Source organism: Gambusia affinis, linkage group LG15 (genome assembly GCF_019740435.1).
Source record: "Gambusia affinis linkage group LG15, SWU_Gaff_1.0, whole genome shotgun sequence".
In the NCBI taxonomy this organism is placed as follows: Eukaryota; Metazoa; Chordata; class Actinopteri; order Cyprinodontiformes; family Poeciliidae; genus Gambusia; species Gambusia affinis.
Genome location: NC_057882.1, coordinates 1,185,686 through 1,206,413, shown reverse-complemented (window position 1 = coordinate 1,206,413; position 20,728 = coordinate 1,185,686). Strand labels below are relative to the sequence as shown.

Sequence of the window (20,728 nt, the reverse complement as noted above, 5' to 3'; positions counted from 1 at the left end):
GTAATTCAGTTGTAACAATAGGGTCAGTATTATGTATTTTCCAGGCATGTAGTGCCATTTTAGAGCACAATCAAGTAACTATGTTTTCACCAATTGTTATAAAAATATATATCAGAAATGACTTTTAAAAAATTTTACTTTGTAAATTAATGCTTTGAAATTTGTTTAAAATCTCCTGCTCTTTCAGGAATTCTTCCCTAATGAAGTCATTACAGCATCACTGCTCTATTAACCCTTTAACAAAGTTTTTATCAGCATTGCACTGAGAAGTATATATAATGAGCTCCACCAGGTGTCTTCCTATTGCAGCTGGCTAGTCTGAAGGTGCTGAGTGAGGGAGTTACAGGGGCAGAGTGTTCTGTGAGGTGGAATCTTTTGAAGACGGAATAACATTATAGGATGATGTAAAGCTCAAAAAGGTCAATTTTATATAGTATTGTCCCTTTTATAGCCAACTTCTTTATCAATGGCCTTTTGTTGCTCACCTTCTTTGTGGAGGGAGTCAGTGTCTGTTAGCTGTATCTGTTTAGGAAGGCAATGTTGGGATATAGCAAAACCTAGTGAGGACATTAGTGGCAGGAATCCATGACAAAAATGGGCATAAAACAACATGAAGTCAGAAATAAACCAAAACTGAACCAAGTCAGAAACAGACTTATTTGATTCATTAGGTGCTGACTGGTTCTTCATTGCTAATAAATCATTTATTTATAAATGTTTAACTTAATTTAATTAGGACAGTGCCCATTAATCAACATCACCACAATTTGTGGCAGTGTAAATATGCAGGACTTGGCACAATAGTTAAATTTCATCCTTTGTTCCAGGACAAGTAAGCACAAAAAACTTAACGCCTCACTATACAGAACACAATACACTTCCATTAAAAGAAGCAAAAAAAAAAACAAAACAAAAAAAAATCAAGTGTGCAGGACCATAGAGGACCCATGGACAGTGCATTATTGCCTCAGATACGATGTCCATATTTTTTATCAGTTTACAGCCAAACTCCAACAGATGAGCAACAGGACGACTCTGACCCGAGGAGGTGACATGTATAATTTACTCATCAGCAGAGAAACACGATCCCTGTGTCATCAACCAGCAGCAGGTAGGTAAAGGAGGAATGAAAGCACAACCCACCTGGACTGGTGTGGCCATGAATGAATTTTATTTGCATTACTGATGTTGTCTTTGTTCACACCCACAGAATTTCCAGCAGGTGAAGCGCTCAGGTGATATGCTGTGAGGGGACTGCTGGCCACATTTTACAGGAAAGGCAGAGTGCTGTAAAGAAAACAGAACAGAAAGCAGACTGATGTGAGTCTGATATAAAGCTGCTGCATACAGGAGTCTGCTTGGATCAGGTGTGGCTTGCAGAAGAAACCCAAACCATCTGGGTCTAAGGATAAACCTCTCCCTTTGGACATAACTGGTAAGTTCTAGTCTCTGTCTACTTCATAACATGGCTTTAGACTTTCAGACTGATACAGAAGAAGCAACAAGAAATCTAGTTTGCATTATGTTATTAATTTTGTAGAACATTCTGAAATTCCAACACACCAGAAAATCATGTGATATAAAAAATTACTTTCCAAAGATGTTAATTTCTGTAACTTTATTGTTTTGTTTCACTGGGCATGGTTTTCTGTCTGTATCTGTGTGACTTGTAGCCTGGAAATCTGGCCTCAGGCTGAATAACCAGATCAGCAAGTCAAGCCATTTGATTATTTGCAAATTTGATTCCACAGAGATCCATATCCCCAAACTCAAATAACTTATATATAATGTACGTTGGAGTAAAAACCAAATAACATAAACACATAGATTTTACTCTGTTCAATGAGATCAGGTAGTTATTGATGGAGTTAAGGAAGATCTCAATGTACACCCTCATCCAGCAAGATCTTTACTAATAATCTATCATCTCCCTAATCTGCTTCGATTTATAAAGATCTGCATTTATAAAGATCTACATACATTTGCACCCAGAAAGACAAGCCCTCTTCTTCTTCTGGCCATTTGTGAATTTCAAATCAAGATGACATAACTGAATGAAAACAAGAGGCATTGAGGTAAACTCTTCAGGGTCACAACAGTGTTGTCCGGAAATGAGAGGTAAATAGCCCCCATTCTAAAGGGTTTAACAAATTCGTTCAGTTTTCAAATATTAAACTTCCACAGAAGAAGGAATTTTGCCACACGACAAACACATCTCATATTGGTAATTGATTATTGCTATACCTCACCAGTCCAGCTGTATTTTTCATAGTTTGGTCTCGCAAACGTTTTTATATTTCTCCATCACAAATGGTGTTGAGTGGCTGACTCCCACTTACACAAGTTGGAAATGAGACTCACATGGGAGCTCAGATAAACAACCACTTTAATCTGAATTCTAAAATCCTGGGCTTAAGTGTTTTGTGAAGGTGAGTAATTACTGTAATTCCTTCAGCTACAAAATGAGATTAAATCCTAACTCTTCCACTACCGTGTTTTACAGTTAGTATGATGTGTTACTACTTATGTGCTGTGTTAGCTGTTCTTCAGACAGGAAACTGTGGAATATGGTCAAACGTCTCACCTAAATCAAAGTTTAGATGAGACCAAAAAAGTCATACTTGTTCAGGTGTTTTGTCATTTTCTGCCATGAAACTAAACGTTTTTGGAGGTATAGGTTTTATACATTATTTTTATGAAGCAATTTGATATATTAAACTGTCATCCCTGACATTACATTTTAGGCAGCAATGAAGAACAATATTTTTTTCTCAAAAAGTTGAAGGACTAAAATATAGTGCTATATAGAAATATAGCATTAAAATTGGGTTTTAGCGCTATGTTTCATTGAAACAAACTGGGATATACTCAAAAATTAATTTAGAAATACTGCTTATTTCATAAAAGTAAGCTCCCTCAGGTTTGGAGAGCCTGACATTGGATTACTTCTAGCTTGTCTAAACATGCTAATTTGGCAACAATTCTGACAAAGCATCTAAGTGAAGACTGTTCCTGCCTAACAGTCTTATGACAGTCATGGGATGCTAACAGCTCAGTTGTCAAGCAGTAGAAACAATATTTTACAATATCATGTCCTGTATGACACCATCAGTAGTTAGCAAATACTGCTAATCCACCTGGTTTGCTTTTGCTGCTCCACTTTGAATCTCTGTCTGGTTGTATGGTTAGAGAGCTATGGTGAGATGTTAGAGTAGGGGATTTGATCCTTTGCTCTTTGGTCCTGGGCCAGAGAGACATTGAAGAATTCCAAAATATAGTCTTAATTTATTACAAAAAAAAGTCCAAAAATAATTCAAAAATGATAAATTGGGCCCAAACTGTGCTCAACATAACAAAGTATGTTGACCTCAGTTTGGGAGGTCACAAACTGACCTCCCAAACAAGACATGAGGGGAACTTAGAATAGTGGCTGATCAGACCACTAACACACAAGGGGGTAATTAAACACACAAGAAACTAAAAAATACTGGTCAGAATATTACTAAATCTGTAAATTAAATAAATATCAGAACTGAACTAACTTTCAAAAAGAAGAAACATTAAATAAATGGTAAAAATAAACTATGAACCAAATTTCCCTTTCCCCTGACAAACAAATGGAACGAAAGTTTGACAGCCATTTATGGATATCCGTCAGCTGGAGCTCATTTGTGTAATTTTCAGGAGCAGGTCCAGAGGAAACTGGTAATTCAAAAGGAAGAAATTAATTGGTTGCCTTTAACAAAAAGTATAAAGAACTGACAAATAAAGTTAACTAAATTTAGTTAACTAGAAAGTTAACTATTTGACTAATGAAAACAATTTAAAAGATAAAAATCTAAATTAATCTCTAATTAATATTTAAAGTAATATTAAGGAAGAACTGAAAACCATTACCATTACTGTCTCGGTGTGACAGTAGGGACAGCTGTCACAGTCTGGCTGCTCTAATCCATGATGCCTCCTTTTCACAAACATCATGCTATTACTTGAATTTTTGAGTTACTAATCAGCTGCTTCCAGTTTTAAAAGTACCTTATTGTCTTGGTTGTGCATCATAACAACTGTGCAAAAGTAACAAAGTGAGACAAAACAATATTTTTGACTGGACAGCATCCAAAACAGATGAAACATTCAATGCCTGGGTCAAAAAATGTTATTGCAAGCTACCCAACATGCTGCCACTATTCTGGAATATGTAATTAATTGATCATTGCCTGCTTAATTGAATGTGACCAGGGGCTGCACAGTGGCGCAGTTGGTAGAGCTGTTGCCTTGCAGCAAGAAGGTCCTTGGTTCGATTCCCGGCCCGGGGTCTTTCTGTATGGAGTTTGCATGTTCTCCCTGTGCATATGTGAGTTCTCTCCGGCTTCCTCCCACAGTCCAAGAAAAACATGACCGTCAGGTTAATTGGTCACTCTAAATTCTCCCTAGGTGTAAGTGTGTGTGTGAATAGTTGTGTGTCCTGTATGTCTCTGTGTTGCCCTGCGACAGACTGGTTGCCCTGTCCAGGGTGACCCTGCCTCATCATGGTGTCCACACCATCCCTAATGGTGGCCCTTCATGTGGGCTACAGGGAGCACCGGGAGGCCAAGCACAAGAGAAAGTTCTACAAGGACAAAGGGAGCATTGATGGTGGTCTTTTCTGTACCTATGTCCTCAGTTTGATATTTAAGACGGGCTTTGAAGTGGGGTTCTTACTGGCTTTTTACTACTTGTACAGTGGTTTTGAGGTGCCCATCCTCATGCAGTGCACACAGAAACCCTGCCCCAACACTGTAGACTGCTACATAGCCCGAGCCATGGAGAAGAAGATTTTCCTCTACATCATGGGCTGCACCTCTATTTTGTGTATAGCTCTCAACTTCTCAGAGCTCCTTTACATTGTGTGGAAGAAGTTGTGGAGACACTTCAGCAGGCGATATGTTCCTGTGGAGCAGCAGAGTTTGAAAAACAGCCAGCTTCATGTTTCAGCTGACAAAAGATTCACATCGTCTGAGCAGCTTGAAAACATAAAGGTCTCCACACCAGAACCCGCAGCTGATGCAGTCAAAAAACCCGCCAGTCCAGTTCTGCAGAGCTGAGAGGAACCGGGCAAAGACAAATGCAGCCTCTTTTTGGCCTGAAATATAACCGACAATAAATGTTTTTTTAAACATATCATTGGATCTATAAAATTTTTTTTTTAAATCTCTTCAGAGAATCATTGAAACTTATTAAAATATCTGTTGAATTGTTGACGTCTTGAATGGAAATATGTTACACAGCAATATAACTGCCTCTTATAGATAACATCCTTTTTTGTTCCAGCTTGCTTGTATGATGGTACACTGCTCTGGTTTTGTACTTTGAGATTTCTTTCTCTCTATTTCAGTAATATGTGTTGTGTCTAGTGAATTTGTTTAAAAACTCTTGGTTCTTCCAGCACCACCAAACAGTCCAGAAACAGGTAACACTAGAGCTTAATGTTTTCATTGCTCAGGGCCTCAGGGCAGCTTTTTGTATCCTTGAGTGTTTATTTCTTTTTCAGTGTTTTAGTATTATATAGATTTTAATGTGACCTTTATTAACTGTCTTCAAAGAATGTGATTGGAAATTTTATGTAATTTCCGATCACAAAAAATATGTGATCGGAAATGCCACCTTTGACATTCCAGCTTACTTACATTTGTTTGTTTGATCTGTAAAATGTTACATAAAGTTGATTTCTGAGATTGCATCATGTATCATTAAGTTTAGGTGTGATGGAATTAGGATTATAACTTTGAGATTGATTTATTTAAACAGCTTTACTATATGCATAAATTGTAAATTATGTAAATAAATTATATTTTCTCATAAAAAAATAAAGTCATGTTCTGCTTTCTCTTTACCAGACAATTTAAAATGAGGTCTGAATAGCTTTACAGTAACACAGAGAGCTGATATGTCCCAGGGCGTGAAAAAAAACCCAAAATAAAAATATTACAAAAACAGACTTTATTTTTCTTTAAGTTTCTGCTACATTTAGAGGCCAAAGGGTCAGCAGCATGTTCCAATAAGAGTGTGTCTCTATCATTGAGACTTAAAGCTGTGAGATTCTATAAACAGAGAAACTGTGATTTTAAAAAGAAGAGTAAATGATTTGAAAATGATTTGTTTAAGTGGAGTCTACGGTGTCACGTCATTCACTGCCACCTACTGTCCAACCAATGTAAGTACACAAAAAAAGTGCTGAAATTGACATGACCAACAGTCATGCAGCTAAAATGCTGAGCAAGCTGAGAATTTGCCATCAGGCAAAGTTACCATCATTGGTGGTTCTTGAGGGTGAGTCTCTTATTCTGAATGTAACCAGGTTCTGCTTCACTCCACTGTACCAGGCCGGCCCAAGTAACCCCTCAACTTTGCGTTGTGTAGATTTTTAATGAAGACAAGGAGTTTCTGGGTGATCAGGCAGTTTATTTCCTGAATGAGAACATATTGGGGGTTAGAATCAGTGCAACGGCTCAGCTTCATTCAGCACACTCTCGTGCAGCTTTCACAGACTGGCCGTAATTACAGTAAAACATTCATATTTACAATGTACAATGAAGAATACAATAATAAATGATGTACCTGAATGAGAACATATTGGGGGTTCACATCAGTGCAACGTCTCAGCTTCACTCAGCACACTACAACAGAGCGTTATGTTAGCTTTTTACTTAGCACAAGAAGTGTTTTACAATATTAACAAAACTGAAAGTACAGAAATTGGTGCCAGGCACACATCTAGTAAACAGTCATTATACACTATTTGTCTAAGTTGGTAAAAATTATGTTTTATTATGTTGCTAACACTTTTCTACTGTGTGCTGAAGAATGCAACTCACCTCTCATGCAGCTTTCACAGACTGGCACTGAGTGCAGGGGCCAGCAACATATAACCAGCCACACAGAGAGGGGGGCGCTATTTCCCCTTTGCACTGATAAATATAAAGCAAGTGGGATTCTACAACTTAAACCTAAACACTGTTACATGTGGATCCATTGATTGTTCTCAAAATAATTCCCAAACATTTTGAGAATCTGTGTTCAGAATGATCATCTTCAGCCCTGGTCAATCTAAGTGTTAACACATTACAGTAAGCAAAATAAAACTCAAAAAAGGGAACAACATACATCCATGATTTATTGTTATTTTTTCTAATTAAGTATTTGTGCCGCCCTTGATAAAATTGTGCTCTGGGCATTGAGCTACATAGTCTGCATCAAAACCCACCACTGGCTTAGGAATAAAATGAACAAAAAACAAAACAAAAACAGACTCTAATATCTGAAGTTCTAAAACAATACGATTCAGTATTTAAACGTGATAGTGTTCTTTAGTACAGTAACATGATTGCAATTAAATTTATAAATCACTGTGGTAATGTAGGACTCGAATCAGAGTTATTTATAAATCTTATGACTTTACTGCAAAAAGGAATCCCCTTTTAGGGTAAAGTCATAAACGCTCTTTTAGGAAAGGATTTTTAAAATACTCTTTTGGCCATAGATGAGTCTAAAACCATAAAAGAAAAAAGTAGTCAAAAAGGTATTCACACATAAAATTATTTAATGCAATTCTAAAGAAGCGCAATATAGAACTGTGTTGTCTTTCGCTGTGTATAGTAGTTATTTGACGAAATGAGACTTTGGATTGGAGCGTGACATACGTCTTACGTGGACATCACGTGGTAGCGTGAACTGAAACAAACATGGCGCCGCGAAAGTGATAAAAAAAACCTGCGGTGAGTGTTTTAAAACTGAAATTGTCGTACTTTGCTGTCGTCTTTGGTAGATTTCAGATTGAAATAAAAACACACACAAAAACAAATTAAAAGTTAATTTGTGCTGTAACTTGATAGTTATCTGATCAGGAAACTGAGCCAACGAACTTTATTTGAGGCTTTTTGGTGTGTCGTGTGTTCAGTTTGTTTCCATACCATCCGTCGTCCTCGCGCGCTGTCATTTAACATTCAGCTGCCTTATTCTGCTTAACGGGACTGTGCTTTTTAAACATTAATTTATTACGTTTGTTTGGTTACTTTAGGCCTTTCCTGTCAGTCAGCGCTCAGGGTTGGATGATCCCACACGCAGATGAGAGGAAGAGGAAGACACTCTTCATCGCCGTCGTCAGGTAACAGCTGCTGTGACAATATAACATAAAAAAAATCGAGGGAAAGAAGCGGTTGGTCTGGATTCACCTTTACCGTTTCAACATACCTATCCACTGCAACAAATCTTAACATTAGGGAAAAGTTAAATCCAGTGATTCAGTTGAAAATATGAAAACCAATATATAGATTTGTTGTACAGTAACTGATTCAATTCAATTCAAAATACTTTAGAAAGGGAAATAAAATGCAACTCGTATCACCCAAGTACATTCAAAGATGGTGTGAGAAAGAAAGTTATCCAGTAGCAGTTAATCTTGTAGGAAATCTTAACAGGCTTCTGACTGAAGACTGCATGACAATCTTATGACTTTCATGACATGCCAACAGCTCACTTTCTGGACATTGGAGATGAAACTTCACAGGAATATGACCTGGATGATGCAAGCACTGCTAATCCACCTCATTTGCTTTGCTTTTCTGAAGTCTGCCATCTTTGTTTCAACCAATGTTTTCAATCCTGGTTCCAAGCACAACTGATTTAAATGACCATTTCAGCACTGGCTGTATTTCAAGTGTTGCAGATGCTCTTTAAATCAGCCACTCATTTGAATCAGGTATTTTGTCAGCATGGGGACATCTGAACAAGTTTTTTTTTTCCTTCTTATGAGTCAGTAATGAAAATATTTCTCAATTACAATATTTTTTACTTGTCTTATTTAGTACTGGGAATCAAAAGTTTGAGTTTAATTGGCTGAAAGCCTTAATCATAAAAATTAATGACAAAGCAAAACACTTAAAAGATATCACGGTATGTCTGAGTGTGATGAATCTATACAAAATGAGTTGTAGTTGCTGAAGCAAATTGCTTGAGTTAATTAATTTTCAATGATTTTTCAAGTATGAAAGTAAAATAAATCTAACATCACCCTGCTTTAGTACAAGCATCTCCTGAACTCATTTGATTGCAGTTTAACTGATCTGTCTATCCTTACACAGTTGTGGATCATGACCCAAATACAGAGATACTGGATACATAAAGCTCTTTTGTGATCAAGTAGTTTTTAGTACCTTTGATAAAAAATTAGCAAAGATTTTATGTATTAAGTCAGTAGGAAATATTTTTTAGCATCTCTAAACATCTGCTTAGAAGTTCAACAACAAAATATCACTGATGGTACATAATAGATGTTTGCTTTTTAGTACTTTGATGTCATTAAACTGCTACAATATGTGATTTGTCATCTTATCTAAATATAGAAGAGCCTCAGTTGGCGTATTTCTACTGAGAGACTTATACTTTTAAACTTGGAAAGACTTGATGTGTTTTCTTTGTCCTGAATCCTAAGAAATAAAATAAAAGTAGTTATTTTCAAAACATTGCAGAGGAACAATATACTAAAAACATCTTTAATTTCAGGCAAGAGGATGCCTGCTCTAGATTGTGGTTGTCTCTTGCCTGAAAGAAAATTAGGAACAGTTATCCAATAGAGATGTTGCTCCTTTAGATTGAGTCAGCCAGCATGCGACGTCTGCCTCTTTTTAGAGGTTTTATAGGCAGTCTAAAATATTATTCATCAGAATGGAAATTATTGAGTTAATTTTAATTAATCATCTGATTAATTGCTTATTTCAACAGGCTTAAAAAAATACTTGTTTTCTTAATTTTGACTAGAACAGGAGTTGCATTTTTTTATTTTTTATTTATTTTTATGATCACTTGTTTTATGTAATTTATTTTTTAAAGTTTTTATTAGCTCCAGTGACCTTTATTTGAGAGTGGTTAAACAATAAAGTGCGTAATGAGAGAGGGGGGCAGACAGCAAAGGTCATCAGGCTGAAGACTGAAGTGGGTTTGTGGGTTTTGCCTTACCCCTGTGTCACCACAGCACCCATGTTAAATATATTTTATAGTCATTATTTAGTTGAAAACAGTTTTCACATTTAAGAGTTGTTTTTGTCTATTTTCTTTGTCAAAAGCCACATTGTTGGTTTTGATTGATTTGTAAAGGGTAAAACTTCCAAGAAGGTGAATACTTTTGATATTCAGTTTGTAGAAACTCTCAAATGTCATTTTTCTTCTTGTCACAGCGACTCAGCAGCAGAGCAGGATGGCTCTGAGGAAGAAGCTGGCCCAGAGCATTTCCTCTGATAGCCAACAGGATGAAAACACCCAGGAGGACATAGCTTCTACCGACGCAGAAAGCAAGGTAAATATGTTTAAAATCAAAACTTATAGTTTAATTAAAAACTGAACCTAAAACATGTTTTAGGTTCAGCTTAATCAGCTTAATCCATCTGTGGTTTGGAATCTGTTTTTCAGGATGACCTCTCGTCTTTGCTTCGGTCAACATCATTAGCACGAGAGAAACGGCGAAGGGAGAGGAAGAACCACTCCAGACAAAAAGGTGGATAAACGAATAGTCATTGTTTCCTGTCGCAGGCTGTTAATCACTGGAGAATGTTTCAAAACATTGGAACTTATTCTTTCAAAAGCTTGCTCTTTCAAATGCATTCCTGCTTCTGTATTTTCTAACCCATAGAAAACGTTTTTATGTACTCTTGGTACTCAAACACTCTTGGCCCAGTGCTTCGGATTTGTTTAGGTCAATTCTGTTGGTTTTGTCTGTTTGCTGCTCAGAGATGACTGAGGATGAGGAGATGGACCTGGCGCTACAACTCAGCAAACAGGAAGCCAGCAACACAGCACTGAGACAGCAGCAGGAGGATGAGAATGTGATGAAGGCCATTCAGGAGAGCGTGAGTTCAGATTTGACATTATTTTCTGCAGAAAACCTGTCGAAACAGATTTATGAGTTGTCTGGGCTTTAATTCAGGTAAGATAAGAGAAGAATAAAGTTAGCACATCCAGGGTATCCACACTTCCCTAAAAAACCTTAAATTAATTTATCTGGAATAAGGTTTTGAAATGTCTTAACTTTATTTTAATAAAGTAAGTTGTCTGTTTTGTCTTGACAGGACTAGTTCGTCTCGTATATTCAATGTATTTTTTTTCTCGCGGGATTTTTCTATCAAAGCAAAGTGAATTGCACTCAGACATCTTCATTGTGTTCTGTGAGGCAGGTGGGTTAATATACTTATGCTTGCTAGCTAGCATTTTTGCATCATGGGTAAGTGCAAATTTATCATCAGCTGGGAAAAGTTTATAAATTGCTGTGACCATTCACAGTGGTCTTTAAAAGTCTTAAATTTGAGTTGGTGAAACCAGCAGAACCTCTGATACCTGGACAAATAGTGAAAATAATCCATGATTTTTACTAAACCACCTTTTCTCTGTGTAAATCTCAGTGTTTTCATATTTACAGTACAGACCAAAAGTTTGGACACACTTTCTCATTGAATTCAAAGAGAAGGTGTGTCCAAACTTTTGGTCTGTACTGTAAATACAGGGAGAAATCTGTTCTCTCTTGTTGAAATACTTTCATCACATTGGATCTAGGCCTGTCACGATAAACGATAAATGAATTAATCGAACAATAAATTAAAACTATCAACGTCATTTTAATTATCGCCTTTATCGTCTCTTCCAGCCTTTTCATTCAGTGTTGAGGACACTGAATGAAAAAAGGCTCAACTCCGCTGCTCTCCACTGACCCTCCCTTCCTCATTTCCTTAGTGTAATGCCCAGCGCACACTACATGATCTTAGAGAGTCGATTGTCGGTCCATTTTCAAAACCTGAGAGATCATACATTAGCCGACAGAAATCCTAGGTATAATGGATCGATAAGGTTAGATCGTGCCGTGTGGTGTCCAACAATAGACACAAACTAATGGCTACAAGTCCAGTTGACTGATTTTAAAACTAGGCATTAATCAATGCTTTACTACAATCTACCTGCAATGCATGTGGCTCTAGTGTCAGCATAATGTCCTGACTGAATGAAAATCATTAGAATCTATTTATGTCATGTTAACGTAGAACAGCTGAAAGGTTACCGGGTTCATCAACTGCTAGCAATTTTGCTCCAACTCCTCCTCTTGTCATTTCTATATTCTTTGAATGAAATGTTTTATAAACGTTAATGTTGTTTCCACATATCATCTCCAATGTCCGCTGGAATTCGGGTTGCACCGTGTCAGCTGTTTGGGATTCCCTTATGTAATTTCCCCTCAGAAAGCAGGAGGAGAATCCGGCTTTCTGATTGGCTACCTGTCACATTCAACAGGCTGCGTTAACGCTCCCAGTCGGGGAAACCCCTGATTTATATCGACGAGGATCTACCGTAACACACCACACACTACAGGATAATAGGTTATAAAATCACAAGCGACAATCTTAGAACGCCCAAAGTTCTAAGATTGTCATAAGGGGAAAATGTAGGTGTGAACTGTTCTTTTGAAAATAAAGTGTATCTATCTTTGGCAGATTGATACACTATCTTCCAAATCGCATACATTATTATGTCATTTCCATTAAATCAGTGTACAAAGGTCTTCAAACAATACTATCGTCTATCGCAATAGTTTTCTGAGACAATTAATCGCTCAGCAAAATTTGCTATCGTGACAGGCCTAATTGGATCTCACATGTTCCACCTCACTTTTAAATATCTTCCTGTTCAGAGGTGAAGCTTGAAAAGTATGAACTTAGACCAAAACCTGCACAGAGAACCAGAAATGATCCCAATGAGAGGAATCATCGGGAGAGTAGACCTTAACATTTGCAGCTTTAATCAAAAAAGCTTTTCTCCCTCATAGATGGTCAACCAGACACAACCTGGTCTGAAGTCTCCAAATAAGCATCTGCTTGACGGCGTCCCCCAGAGCACCGGCTCTCGACGAAAACTCTCATACTCTAACGGGGAGAGGATGCCAGAGGAGGGTGGCATGAACTCAGGTGTGTCTGAGGATTTCTTCCTCCTGTAGTTATTCCTTCTGTATAAAAAAAGCTGCTGATTGGTCAATTGTGTTGTTTTTTTCCAGGAGCTGTTAGACCAGGAGATGAAATTATTACCAGGAGAAAAAAGAGGAGAAAACAAGCTGGGAGTCCTCTAATGGAAAAGCCTGATTTGTCACAGACTCAGAAAGTTTCCTCTCAGAATTCCTCCAGTATCACAGAATCGTTCTCCACTCATCTGGACTCTCCGCAGGTCCATTACAGTTTCACCATCTTTTTTTCTTTCCATTCACACTTTAGAATCAGTAAAGAATCCAAAGAAAAGTGATAATTTACATGCTTTCTCCTGTTCGGGAAGCAGAGCTCCGACTCAATGGATATTGAAGACTCCCAGCTCCAGATGTCTCCAGTCTTCCCGCTGACCGGCTGCAGATTGGATGTTCATGTCAATCGCCTCAACCTGAATCTAGTGGAAACCTGCAAGAGCTCTGGGTTTGTCTTGTGTTCTCAGGACAGTTTGATTTCCACTCAAAAATCTGCTCAGCCCAGAAGCCCCGTGTTCCCCCAGAGTAACCCCATATTCTGTCCCAAAAGTCCTGTGTTCCCAGGAGATGACATGGGCAGTGAAAGACACCTGGAGCAGAGCCCCACGTTTGTTAAAAGTCCAGTTTTTGGCAGGACTGCTGACTGCTCTCATCATCCTGCCTGTGAAAATACAGAGCTCAGCTTCTCCTCTCAGGAGAGTTCAAGTCCCACTGTGAGGTCTGGCTCCCCCCAGAGCCCTGTGTTCCATAAAAACCCTTCAGGACAGTCTTCATTCCGTAAAGACCCCCGTCGAGGACAGGTGGAGCTGAGAGATGAACGGTCAACAAGCCCCGATGAACTGCTGAGGACTGACCAGCAGCTCCGAGCTTCTGACCGTGACCAGAGTCCTTCAGGCTGCAGGAAGGTCAGCTGGTTTTACAATGATTCCAGGTTAAATAAAACTGCTAAAAGTTGCATGATGTATATATCTTTCACAAAATATGTTTTTTTACATATGTATTAAAACTACCATCATGCAGTGACATTGTAACATAAGAGATGCTCATCTTTTTCCTGTTTAGTCTTCAGTCAGAGGCCTCTTCAGAGTGGTTCCTAACTGACCGCTATTGGAAATCTTTCTTTTTGAAGATATTTGAGTTACAGCAACATTTCATTTCCCTTTGGGATCAATAAAGTATTTTTGAATTGAATTTGAATCCTAATCTTCCTGTATGGGATGAACCTTTTCTGGAAGGGCCAGAGCTGAGATTCCTGATAGTCTAATTACTCTCTCCTGTCTCCTTTTTTAAAGAAATTGTGATTATTACTAGGATCTCCATAGAAAATTTAACATGTTTGTCAATGGAACAGCTGCAGGAGTTAAATCAAACAAATCTGATGTGTGGTGTAAAGAGGCCAACACAATGCCCCATGTATAGTTTCTGTACGTTTAGAGCAGCTGCTTTGGGATGCTCAACAATATTTAAGCAAATATTGTGAAACTCTTTTCAACTAGACTGCAAGAAACAGTTGCTTATTATTTTTTGTTATTACTCCACATCAGTCACAACCTATTCCACTTAAACTGCTTCTGGTTTCCTTCCTTTTTTATCTAAAGGACATAAAGTCTGGCGGCTGCCCAACTGCCGAGTGCAACAGACATTCGCCGAAGTCAGGTATGAAGTAAGGTCGCACATTAAAAAATGAAATGTGCGATCAGCAATTGACTTGCAGTGTTTCGGTAACTATTAACCATTAGAAGAGGTGAATGAAAACTGCGAAGGCTGGACCTCTGCAGAGACAGAGCTGACAAGCGACATGACGCTAATCTGGTCAGAACAGGAGGAAGATGACCTTACGGTGCGTAAACATTCAGATTAAAGCTGTTTTTGATGGTTATGTTGTGTTTTCGGTGTTGAACCTTTGTCCTCCTCCTTGTGTGTGTGTTCTGCTGCAGCCCGTTGGTTCTCCCAGCCCAGTCTTCCCTGAGGAGAAAGCTGCTGTTCCAGCAGACAACCAGTTGAGATCATCCCCGAATCATGTATTGGCGGCTTCCCAAGAACAGTCCGGGCCAGACTGCAGGTACATCAACTTTACATATAAATTTAAGTTTTCTAATAACTGTAAGAAACATTTTTTATTTTATTTTTTTATTTTGTGCATGCAGGTGATCAGAAAATAAATAAAAATGTATAGTACTCCATGTTTTTAATAGTAAACATTAAATCATTTTGCATAAATAATTTATGACTAATAAACTTGAAACATAATCTGTGACAGCACACTGTGTATAGAAATATACAAAGTACAGTTTGAGTTTCAGTTTTAAACCCACAGTAATCCTGTATTACTCCCCTGCTGTCCAGCAGAGGGCGTCTTGACCTAGTGCTGACTCATAGAAACTATTATGCAACTTCACCTTTTTACAAAATTTATTCTAAATTTAAGATTGCCAAGAAAAAAAAAATCCAGAATAATTCACATTCAGCGTTCACTGTTGAAAATGTTTAACCTAAATTAGTTTCTTTATGGCGTTTCCTCAATCTTCTAAAATAACGTAGCTTTTTGCTATGTAATTTTTAGTCATCTTCCCAAGTTTTTTTTCTCTGATAATCTAGAGAAAATTGTTTACAGCAAACTTAAAGCCTTTTAGATGAAAACAATCTTATAGAGATGGTTCATGGCATAGAATTGGTATAGATGAGGGCTTATACTGACATGCTAATACCTGAAATTTCAAGTCACTTGAAAGAAAATAAACAAGCAGCTTCATTTAAATATCCCTATAAATAAGCCCGCAGCTTTTAGGTTTATGATTGATGCCCATTTTAGATAATATTTTCTATCATAACTTCATAACTGATTGATTCTCCCTGTAAACTTCCAAAATCTGGAGCCATTTGGCTTATAATTGAAACACAAACATCTCTGGTCTTTCTGTTTCCAGCCTGAAACCCCAGAAATGTTCATCACAGCTTCCCACCTCCTGTCTGCTGCATCCTGTGAGCGGGCAGGAGGAGGTCTGCAGGGCGTCGCCCCAGCGTGGGGAGCCTTCAGACAGACGGACCATCCACTACTACTGGGGGGTTCCTTTCTGTCCAAGAGGCCTGGACCCAGACACGTACACCAAGGTGAATCTGATTGTCAGTTGGTCAAACACAGTATTTAAATTTTAGACAAATTTGAATTACTTGATTATTCCTAATTTTTTATATCCAGATAATAAGCTCATTAATTATCAAAATGAATAATATTTAAAATTCTAATATTAGCATAAGTGTTAAATCTCAAAGATGCTGAACAACTCATGTTTTCCTAAGGTGATTGTGGCTCAGATGGAGGTTTATGAGAAGAGTCTGAAAGAGGCTCAAAGGGGTCTGCTGAGGAAGGCTGAGTGGGGGGAGGCCATCCAGCCGGAGCCACAGGTCAGCCAAATTAAAACAGCCTAACATCATAAAATATACATCAAACATCCCTGTATGCCCACTTCCTCCAAACAGTATCTAAGTTGGTTATTTATTTTCATATACACTGTTCATAATAACTCCATTGTTGTTTTTTTTTGGTTTTTTTTTAAATTAGAAATTAGAAACACCTCGGCTCTATTCCAAATCAGAAGTTTATTAAAGTTGTTTTCACTCCACAGGGGTTGAGGAACATGAATTATTCAGCTGCATCTGGGAATTGTTGAACCGTTTATTTCCTGTCGACCAGCTTCTGATGCCTGTAAACAGCCATTCCAGCTCAAAACTATATTCACAAATCCTCTGAGTCTCTTAGTGTTGCCAGAGAAACAGCATTTTTTCTCTTTGACCATTTGTTGCTCTGGTGATACTGCTCACTTTGTGGTGTTCAGTGCCGTCATCTTGTTGGAAATAGAGCACTTTAAGGGTATTTCATCTTCAGCATATGACAACTAAAACCTTCAAATTATTCCAATCATTCTGAGCCATGATTTCTTGAATATGAAACAAATTCCCAACATCATCACAAGAAATGAACTGAAACTTTTATTTTTCTGAACCATGTCTGTGACATAGTGACAGTTTCAACAAATATGTCAAAAATATATTTTTTAGAAAAGTTGCGTACTGCAGATCATCAAATAATGATGTTGACTAAACTCCTTAGTGCTGTTGTTCATTTCCCTTGACTCAGTTAAACAGAATCGGTCATCAGTTTTCTGTTACTCTGCTACATCTACAATGAATGATTTGCCATGTAGAAACAAAAGTCAAAGCAGTTATTAATGTAGTTGGGGATGTTGGTCTGCTCTTATTTTAATGTTTTTTTTCCTCAGAGGTCCATGTCCCCTGAAGCATCAGCTGGATCACCTCAGCCTTGTGTTTCTCGAAGGTAAAACAAAATCTTGAAACTCTTTAAGAAAGAACGTCTAGCGATGAAATGTATTCAATCCAAGCCCATGTGAATTTCACACTCCAAAATTCTCACCTGACAAAAAAACAACAACAAAACTATAAAAAATATTTTTAATTGTCATCTGAGAATCTGGATCTTTGTCACTCTGATTGGTTGTTTCCTGTTTATCAGGAGAGGTCTAAGACTGAGAGGCAGCAAAAGGAGCGAAGCTGCTGATTTTCTTCCAGAGGAGAGAAAAGATGAAGAAGAGGAGCAGCAAGAAAAAGAGGAAGAGGGGAACAAGGAGAGTGATGAAGTGCAGATGGACACTGATGACTGTGAGGTTTGTCCAGGTGAAGTAGTTTACTGTTATGACTTTAGCTCTCAGGTTTCCTCTCATATCTGAGCTGCTGACTTGAACAAATTTCTCCTGTTTGAAACAAACAGAAACTCAACTGAGTGACGACAGCACTAAAGACCTGAGCTTGGATGTTGATGCTGAAACACAGGTCAGCCCCCTGCTGGAAGTAAATAATATTACTCTATTTCAAAGTTCTGGTCAGGAATCCTTTTAAGGCTTAATGCATAATGATAAAAAAGCAACCTGCGATGTATTTATTTTATCTCCTCACAGCCTTCACAGAAAGATCCTGAGCTGCCTGAGATCAAGATGATCCTCAGAGATGATTCTCCGATCAGAGACGAGTCTCAGGAGCCAGAGCCAAATTTGAAAAGTAAAATAAAACAGAAAAGCAAACATACTAAACCTTTTGAGTTTCATTGTCATTCTATAAATTAACTGCTGTAGGTTAGTTTATGTGTGATTTGTTTTATTCACAACAGACTCAAAAATGGAGGAAAACGTCTCAGGCCGCGGTGAAGATGCCGGTGGACAGACTGCACGCAGGGTAAAGAAAGTCAAGAGCAGAAATGATCCAGAGGTGGAGAAGATGGAGGACCGAAGTCTTCAAAGATCAGAATGTCCTGAACTGGAAGCGGCCGTCATTCCTCACAGCCCTGAAGCCTCTGTCGACTGCCCCATCTGTCAGGGATCGTTTCCTGTGAGTGAGATTGAAATGCATGCGGCGTACTGTGATGGAGAGGTGGCCGTGGTCGACCAGAGGACACCTGAAAGTCAAGGTTTTCAAGGTAGTGTAGAGATTAGTCCTTGGGAACATTAACTAATTTTACAATTAGTTTGTTTGATTAAAAGTCAATTGGAAATTATCACAGTTACAACATAAACTTTGACCAGCACAGAACCTAATGCAAAGGATTTCCTGTTTTCCTGGTTTGTTGTGCTGACGTTTTTTCCTTGTTGACAGATTTACTGAAACCTCGTAGGAAAAGAATGAAGAGAACAGAGGTGGTGTCGGAGGAAACCACCCAACCCTCTGATATTTTCAGGTCTCTAGAAACCACAATCAGATTAGCAGAGTCTTTTCCAAACTACATTATCTGACACCTTGTCATTTTTTTCTCTATGTTGTGATTGTATAATCCAAGCCATATGAAATTGGTCTCATTAGTATCACTTTGCCTTTTAAAAGCTCAGTAAATCTTGTTCTTTGCTCCACAGGAACCAGGAGAAATGCTACATCTGTCAGAAATCTGTTTCTCTAAGAGATTACAGCCGACATACAGAGCTCTGCCTTCAGCGTGGGACAGTGAGCAGGGTAGGAGTAACCTGAAAAAACCGGCTTTATTTACACATTTAAATCCTGTGGTGAAAAACAACTGTTTAATTTGCTCCTTTGTCTGTACACATCAGAAGGAAAATTTGTTGTCGGCTCTGGAGAAAACAGAAAGCGGGGATTCAGGTCAGTGGTAAACAAAACTACATTTGAATCCTGTTTGGTAACACCTTTCTCTGGTTTTGGTCTTAAGTTTACTGCAGGGAAACCAAAAATCAATATTCAGAACTCCCTGTCAGACGAGTTGAAGTATCTCTAATTATCTCTGATTTTGGGTCTTCTTGCAATCTTCACCGTTATGATGGATTTTTTTTCCTCAGAAACAAACTCAGGTTTGATGTTTAACTGTTTTCTCAGGTGCTGAACCATCTGGATCCAAACCCCAACCTGAGTAAGATTTATTTCACAGAACTACTAAACTTTCTTCTGCATATTACATGTGCTTGGGTTCTTAATTTCTCAAGTTTTGATGTTGTTGTTTTTCGTTTGTTTTTTTTTTACTTTTTTGTCTCATGCTTTTTAGCTGAGCTCAGAGGTTTTTTTTGTTTGTTTTAACACAAGGCCTTTGTAGGGTCTTGAAGTTCTTGCAGAGCACATACAGATTTTCTATTTTGTAATATTTTTACGTGTCAGTATTGTAGGGCTGAAACGATTAATCTGATTAATCGTGATGAAAAAATTGTTGAAATGATCATCAACTAATCTGGTAATCAATTAATCTTTTCTTTTTCTCTAAACGTGTTCTACCCAGAACTCAGCAAGTGTCAGATTTAGTTTCTCCTAGTTCCAATTAGTAAAATAAATCCTACTAAGCTCCTTTTGCAATTCAATTTTTAACCGGTTAATCCAAAAAATAATCAACATATCAGTCTTGACATTAAGTCGAGCAGAAAGAGCCAAGTTTTTCACGTTTATGTTTAGCTTTGCTTCAAATGATCAAGAGTTTACTAAAGAAACTGTTATTATATTTTAGGCAATAAAATATTTATTTTCTTATTTAAAAAGGAATTGAATTGTTCATTTGCACCTCTTACTGTATTTCTAATATTGTATTAAAAAGTCTGAATTGCTGAAATGAAAAATCTGCAGAATGCAGCAATTTTTTAATCCAATTAATCATCAGAATGATCCATTACTAAAATAATCATTAGTTTCAGCCCTGCAATATTGTACATTAATTCATTCATGTGTTCTGTTGACATTTTTAATTGTCTGTCATATCTTGACATAACTGGTTTTGCATCTTTTTTTCTGCCTGGTTGGTTTGGAGTCCAACAGCTCTGTGTGTGTGTGTGTGCCTGATTTTCAGAGCAGTTATCGATCTGCGGGACGATGATGATGAGGATGAGGAGGTTTCAGCGTACAGAATCAGTAACTCTCCCATCAGATCCTTCACTCCCATCTCTGAGGCCACTGGATGCCTTATTGACTTCAGGAAACAGCAGCGACCCAAGAAGCCGAGTCAAAGACGGAGATGACGTCATGAAGAATGAGTCAGAACCCTTAACTGTCACTAGGCTGCCAGGGTTGTGATGGAGCCTTCTTCAAGATGTTTTATTTAAAAAAGCAAACAAACTGGGCACTCGAGAGGAAGCTGTCTTTGACTCTGTTGAAACCACTATTGTCAAACTACCTCCTCCTTTGTATAAACATTCCTGTTATGTTGCTGTA

The 20,728-nt window shown here is 37.9% G+C and overlaps 2 protein-coding genes across 6 annotated transcripts; both read left to right on the top strand.

Annotated features, from left to right (window-relative positions):
• Positions 1-4,520: 4,520 nt before the first annotated feature.
• On the top strand, positions 4,521-5,649 carry LOC122845278 (gap junction beta-7 protein-like; the record flags this gene model as incomplete). The annotated part of the gene is made up of 1 exon (XM_044141485.1): positions 4,521-5,649. A coding segment is annotated over one exon (564 nt), but the record flags the coding sequence as incomplete, so codon positions are not given.
• Positions 5,650-7,658: 2,009 nt separating this feature from the next.
• uimc1 (ubiquitin interaction motif containing 1) lies at positions 7,659-20,728 on the top strand. 5 transcript variants are annotated; one of them, XM_044141597.1, is made up of 24 exons: positions 7,659-7,754; positions 8,057-8,143; positions 10,212-10,330; positions 10,444-10,528; positions 10,762-10,880; positions 12,842-12,980; positions 13,067-13,233; positions 13,342-13,472; positions 13,575-13,929; positions 14,623-14,680; positions 14,764-14,864; positions 14,962-15,086; positions 15,952-16,135; positions 16,325-16,429; positions 17,305-17,360; positions 17,556-17,716; positions 17,811-17,872; positions 17,998-18,097; positions 18,207-18,512; positions 18,689-18,770; positions 18,943-19,039; positions 19,135-19,183; positions 19,415-19,448; positions 20,367-20,728. In XM_044141597.1, exons 2-24 carry the CDS (start codon positions 8,104-8,106, stop codon positions 20,533-20,535), a joined length of 2,844 nt encoding a protein of 947 aa, XP_043997532.1. In that variant the 5' UTR covers positions 7,659-7,754; positions 8,057-8,103; the 3' UTR covers positions 20,536-20,728. The 5 variants fall into 5 exon arrangements, with proteins under 5 accessions (XP_043997532.1, XP_043997531.1, XP_043997529.1 ...); XM_044141596.1 differs by having other exon boundaries at positions 17,811-17,890; XM_044141594.1 differs by having other exon boundaries at positions 13,342-13,929; positions 14,767-14,864; positions 17,811-17,890.

Excerpts from the sequence above, each read along its gene's own strand:
- uimc1 (XM_044141593.1), top strand. The coding sequence starts at position 8,104 with ATGAGAGGAAGAGGAAGACACTCTTCATCGCCGTCGTCAG. Across the intron at positions 14,865-14,961 it reads AGGAGGAAGATGACCTTACG|CCCGTTGGTTCTCCCAGCCC; the intron begins GTGCGTAAACAT and ends GTTCTGCTGCAG. Across the intron at positions 18,513-18,688 it reads TGAAAGTCAAGGTTTTCAAG|ATTTACTGAAACCTCGTAGG; the intron begins GTAGTGTAGAGA and ends CCTTGTTGACAG.